The following is a 6,588-nucleotide window of genomic DNA, read 5'->3' on the forward strand; positions in this document are numbered from 1 at the left end:
TTTTTTCTATTTGGATGCCTTTTATTTCTTTCTCTTGCCTAATTTCCCTGTCTTTAACCTGTACTACAGTGTTACATAAAAGTGGCAAGAGAAGACATTCTTGTCTTGTTTCTGATCTTAGGAAGAAAGGTGTGCTATCCTTTTTTCATGTTATTGCATTTGACTTACTAGTATTTTAATAAGGGCAAAATTAGTTTTAAAAAATTAACATTGGGATTAAGGATTCAGCTTTTTTTTCAGAAAGCAAAGATTCAAGAAAGCAGAGCTCTAGAACCAGGAATTCATGGACATGAGACGAGTGTGGTTACCCAGGGCCCCAGGTTCAGAAAGGAGCCTACATATGGGGTTTCACAAATTTTATCTTTGAATTTGTGTTCTATGAGTGGAAGCAGGTAGGACAATGGAACACAGGCCCAGGGCTTAAAGCCTTGCTCATGTGCTTCTTGCCTTTAAGACATCTACCTGGGAAGATTCCTCTGCCACCTATTCCTTAATCCCCACCCCATAACCACTGCAACCCTCCATTCCCAGTGGGGTCCTAGGTAATAGTGGGGAAAGGTTGGGGTGAGGTAAGACTGCCAGGTCCCTGTAAGTGTCTGCACTCCCTTGGAGAGTATCTGTCCTAGATCCTGGGGGAGAATGGCATTTAAATACCCAACAAAAAGCACAATGACAGGTCCAAAGAGAAATGCAGACCCCCCAAAAAAACAAGCTATCCTCTTGTTTCTTGAACAAGGATTTCTGCATTGTCATTTAGCACTGGACCTCACAAATTTTGTAGCTGGCCTCTCTAGAGCCTTACTACTCAGAGCGTGGTTGGAGGACCAGCAGCATTGGTATCACCTGGGAACTTATGGAAACTGCAGAATCCCAAGTCCTACCCAAACCTACTAAAGAAGAATCTGCATTTTAACAAGATCCCTGGATGATTTGTGTGACATTAAAGTTTGAGAAGCAGTGGTCTAGAACACACTCTGGGATTCAGTGACCTATTGGAGGACATCTGTGTTTCTAGCACCAATTATTTTTATTGTGATTGTCCTTTCCTTTGACATAAACTGTTTATGTTGGAAGATGGGATGCAGAGAGAAAGTAAGCTGGCCCATAAGAAACACTGAAAAGGGAATTGCTCTGAGCACCAAGCTTTGCCATTCCTGTTGCTTGAAATCATACTTGCCCTGTTTTCTACCCTTGGGCTTAAGGCTTAGCATCTTTCCTAGCAGCGCTGAGTGCCTTGTTGAGAGGAACAGTAGCCAGCTTAAAACAAATTGCAGCTCTCCTGGAAATTGCTTTGACCTTTGTTTGCATAAATCTTCAGAACTTGCTCGCTCTGGAAAAGATGGGAAAGGAGCACCTTATTTTTATTCTTGGCAGAACTGATTTTTAAGCCTGCATGTGAGTGTTTTGGTATGGTATGGTTGGTGTTGTTTTGGTAACCTTTCAGGTTCTAGGAAAGATTATTGTAAAAAGCAACCAACAGGAATATGAAATAAACTTCTATGCCTTCCTCTTGCCCACTCCCCAAACTTCCCTGGGGAAAAGTATCTGTCCTGGCCAGAGCTAGTGGGAAGGTTGGAGCTGACAGAAAGTTGCAGTGAGGGATGGGGCAGTTTTCCTCTCCAGGTGTGGAAGGGGTAGTCTCCAGGAGTGAGAGAAAGAAAAGCAATCAGTCACTGGTACTTGTGTTTTTATCATGAAGGCATGACTAGTGAACTTACTGTGAGCAACACAGTGTTGATCTGGATGATGCTCTTTACAAAGTTTGTACCTGTTAATCCAGTATTTTTATATCTAAGGATTTAGTCTAAGGAAAGATCAGAGACTTTGGCAAAGAATTAAGCTGGAGAATATTTAGGTCAATTATATCTATAAGAGCAAGAAGTTCAAAGTGGGATTCATGCCTCAACAGGTAGTGCAAAAGGAGAGTGTATGTGAGACACATTAGAATTTGCACTTAACTTTTCATATTTAGAAAATAGAAGAAAAAACTTTACTGATATATCAAATGGGGATTCCACCTTGCTTCTTTACTGGGTCCCTAAGTCAGGCAGGCAGATGTTAGGTGAAATCTGTTGAGAAAAGAAAGGGAATTTCATAACATGAGTCTCTTCTCTCTGACATTGCAACTGCATGGATATAATTTATAAATGATCATTAGAGTGGGCAGTCTTGTACCAATGGGTGTGAAGCACCTTATGAGAGATCCAAGGAAGTGCACAGGGAGAACTTGGCCCCAGTTCCAGGGAGGAAAGAGCAGCACAGAAGCCAAATTGTAAATCCAGCTCTATGGATTGCCCTGGGCTCTTGCTAATGGGCCAGTTTTAGCTTCTTCTTCTTCTTTCTTTCTTTTTTTTTTTTTTTTTTTTTTAATAACTGAGCTTATTGAAAAAACTCCTAGTCATTTAGTCAAACATCCATATCTGCTGAAAGAGACGGCCAAAAGGTCCTCAGGAGCACTTGCTTTTCTGTAGATACATTTCCCCCTGAGTTTTCTAGGATAAAAAGCTCATCTTTTAAACAACGGTGTTTTGTTTAAACAATCATTTGTGAGAGAGGCTTTGTCCTGGAATGCCTTGTGCATAGTAAAACTGTAAATAATCTTGTCATTGGGAATAAATCTTAATGTGCATGTTGTAATTGAATTCATTAATGTAGCATTACCATGTGGCAAAGGTGGATTAACTTCTGTTTTCTGATTGCCCTTGAACATTGCCTCGAAGTTGCAGGATTGCTGATGAAGTCAATGAGAGCTTTGCATTGATTTTTCAGACACAAAGACCATCACCAGCATGGCTGCAGGCATGTCCCCAGACACAAAGACCATCACCAGCATGGCTGCAGACATGTCCCCAGGACCAACAATTTTCAACAGTGCAATGGCCAGGACCAAGATGAAACGCATGAGGGAGTAAGTAGCGTGTTGTCTGCCCCCTAGGAAGGTGCAGTGTTAAAGCATATTGACCAGTGTGTGACCCAGTCATGTGATACTGTCTTAGTCCATTTGTGCTGCTGTAGCAAAATACCTGGGACTAAGATGGTCCAACTTAGAAACTCCTCTCTAAAATCTGCTTCTTGTATTGATGCTGGTTGAATAGTTAGGGAAGTTTGGCAAGAATTATTTTTCAGTTGATTTGCGCTTATAGTATTCTTGCAGCACAGCATATTCTCATCCATGCTAATGTTTGAAAGCAAAGGAGAAAAAAATACTGAAAATGATTTCCAAGCCTACAGCTGTTAATATGTTTATGTATTTATTGTTTTCTAGTCCTACCTATACCAGAGTGGTCATGTATTAACATAATTACCATGTCAAGAAGCGATTCCCAGAAATTGGAAGTAATCCCAGAAATTGGATTAATCTTTCCCTCTGTAGAGGGAAACTGCCTCCACCTCTTCTTGCTTGGAGGAGATAATATAGAAGGCATTGCTAATTTCTCAGTTGATAGTCTTTAAAGAGAAGCAAAGTGGTTTGCTTATCTCTCCCATAAAAGTTAACAATGTAGTGTCGAATTTTTGATCTAAGGCTTCATTACTTTTGCAAAGTACACAATACCCCATTTCCTAGCATATTATGAAGTGTTTTAAATAATTAAATTGAAAGTATTTTGCCAAATTAATTGGCCAAGATGCATTCTAATGATTTTATTTCTAATGTGTTGTTTTTCTCCTTGTTGCTTGACTGTAATTGACCAAGTACTTTCTGGCTCACATTTTTAATGCGGGCTAATGCAGTTTGGGTTACTCTCCCATGGATGGTATTGCTCCTCTACTGGAATAACCTGCATCCTTTTATATTTGATATTGTGAGTCCCTATGCCATTCTGGAAAAGACAAAAAGGAGATCAAGGCTGTAGAGCTGCGTATCTTTTGAGCATGTTGTGTTTTCTCAGTTTCAAAGTCTTAGAAGCCGGCCAGAGAGAGGAAATCTTGCTGTTCTTTCTCTGCACACTGATATACTGTATGCTCGGCTTATGGATGGCAACTATTGGGATGCCAAGAAGAACAATTAATGACATTTGTCTCCATAGAGATTATAATGTAGAGAACATACAAAACTTCAAATGTAAAATGTTAAGTGACAATATAATAGTTATGTAATATGAAGTGATGCTTAAGAAAATTTCCCAAATGGGACCATGGCCATGAGCCAAACCAAACAGATGATGAGAGCTCTAAGGTCAGAAAGGGGAAGTTGAGACGCCTCTGAGAGAAGCAGGGACTTAGCCTTCACCTTGGCATTCACAGAGGGATATAATTTGGAGAGGTAAAGAGAAAGGAGGAGAAGCTGGAGGTCAGCAGATTTGGTGTCTGAGTCTTGGCTCCACTAATAAATAGTTGTCTAACCTTTGGCAAGTGATTTTCTAAGATTCAGTTTTTTCATCTGTAAAACGGTCATATTAATTGCCACTGCTGGATACCCAGGAAGCATACTCAGAGATAGAGATTAATGTGTAGGATGAGGTTTGTGAGGGAGTCTTCTGGAGACCACCACCTCTAGAAAGGAGGAGGAAGGAAGCAGACTGGTCAGGAAGAAGTCAAGTTGTGACATGGGTCACTAGAGGCCTCTGTCAACCACACAGGAAGTTCTAGGGCTGGACGGCCCTGCAGAACTGCCCTGAGTTGGAACAAGAGGGCCTTTGTAGCCCTTTGTGGGCCACTCTGGGAAGGCGCCGGGTGTGAGCAAGACGTTCACTTCTGTATTTACCAGTATAGACTTCATCTAGATTTACCAGTTAATATTTTGCCCCGTGTTTGTAATTTTTCTTTATATCTATCTTTATAATATATGTATACACATATACACTTATAAATTATTATTACTGATTCATTTCAGAATAGATTCCATGTATCATGATTCTTCATCCCCAAATATTTAAATGTGTAGCTTCTAAAAACAAGAACATTCCCTGATATAACCACAGTATGATGACTGAATTTAGGAAATTTCACATCAAAGCATACTACTGTTTAACATACAAACCCTTATTCAGATTTCATTGATTATCCCAATAATACCCACTATAGCAATTGTCTTTCTGATTTAGGTTACAAGCCAGGATCACACATTACACTCAGTTGTTATGTCTCTTTGGTGTATTTACCCTGGAATGGTTCCTCAGTCATTCTGTGTCTTTCATGACACTGACATCTTTGAAGAGTGCAGGCCAGTTGTTTTGTAAGATATTTCTTACTGTTAGTTTGTCTAGTGTTTCTTCATCATGAGCTTCAGGTTATACACTTTTGGTGGTAGCCTATAGGAGCTATTGTGTGTTCTGAACTTTTTTTTCAAGCATCAGTTATTTATTGATAAAAAGAAATACTCTTAAATTCAGTGACATCCCACAATAAGCAATCCTTGTGAATAAGTGACTTGACTGAGGTGCTCTGTTGATATCATTTGAGTTCACTTGGGTGTCAAGAATGGGCTACCTTGATCAGCTACCGTTGGATCTACAGACCTGTATGTATGTCATCTTCGTCATTTGGGTGATAGTCTTTGTTGACAGCAGAGCCACAGTAGTGACTCACTAGCAGGGTTTCTATTTCCCTTTACTCTTTTCTAAGCTTTCTCTTCAGACTTTACACACATGGAATTATGGCATTTTGAAATTCAGTTCTTTTCTTCTAAAAAATATTTCTCTACCTATAGTCAGCTTTCATTATATAGTGTTATCTGTCTTTCAGTGATGCACAAATGTGTAATTTATTTATTTACTCACTTCTATTTGAATGGTTTTTGGGAGGATGGATAGAAAGAGTGACTTTTAAGTGCTGTTATTAGCTCCAAGCCTTTCTCTATGTCTTTTCTATGGAATGTCTTAATTATCTTTATTTCACTGATATAGACATGCAATACTATAAAATTTATTCTAGTAATTGTCCTTTGTGTATCTTCTTTTTAAAATTTATTATTATTAAGTGTACTTTACGTTCTGGGGTACATGGGCAGATCATGCAGGATTGTTGCATAGGTACATACATGGCAATGTGGTTTGCTGCCTGCATCACCCCATCACCTGTATCTGGCATTTCTCCCCATGTTATCCCTCCCCAACCTCCCCATCCCCCACTGTCCTTTCCCCTAGCCCCACCCCCAACAGACCCCAGGGTGTGATACTCCCCTCCCTGTTCAGGACACAGGCATAGGCAAGGACTTCATGTCTAAAACACTAAAAGCATTGGCAACAAAAGCCAAAATAGACAAATGGGACCTAATCAAACTCCACAGCTTCCGCACAGCAAGAGAAACAATCATTAGAGTCAACTGGCAACTAACAGAATGGGAAAAATTTTTTGCAATCTATCCATCTGACAAAGGGCTAATATCCAGAATCTACAAAGAACTTAAACACATTTACAAGAAAAAGACAAATAACCCTGTCAAAAAGTGGGCAAAGGATATGAACAGACATTTATTTTCCCCATTTATTTATTTTATTGCATTTTAGGTTTTGGGGTACATGTGAAGAACATGCAGAATTGTTGCATAGGAACACACGTGGCAGTGTGATTTGCTGCCTTCCTCCCCATCACCTACATCTGGCATTTCTCCCCTTGCTATCTCTCCCCAGCTTCCCACCCCCCACC

General features: G+C 39.9%; 1 protein-coding gene across 5 annotated transcripts in view; it reads left to right on the top strand.

Annotated features, from left to right (window-relative positions):
* NEK11 (NIMA related kinase 11) overlaps positions 1-6,588 on the top strand; it is a 314,403-nt gene that overhangs the window by 233,339 nt on the left and 74,476 nt on the right. For all 5 annotated transcript variants that reach the window (XM_017510167.2, XM_037731926.1, XM_037731928.1 and 2 more), the window contains one exon: positions 2,812-2,908. In XM_017510167.2, the coding sequence (XP_017365656.1) occupies positions 2,812-2,908 (97 nt within the window). The remainder of the gene's footprint in view (positions 1-2,811; positions 2,909-6,588) is intronic.

The sequence above is a fragment of the Cebus imitator genome, unplaced genomic scaffold (genome assembly GCF_001604975.1).
Source record: "Cebus imitator isolate Cc_AM_T3 unplaced genomic scaffold, Cebus_imitator-1.0 Scaffold432, whole genome shotgun sequence".
In the NCBI taxonomy this organism is placed as follows: domain Eukaryota; kingdom Metazoa; phylum Chordata; class Mammalia; order Primates; family Cebidae; genus Cebus; species Cebus imitator.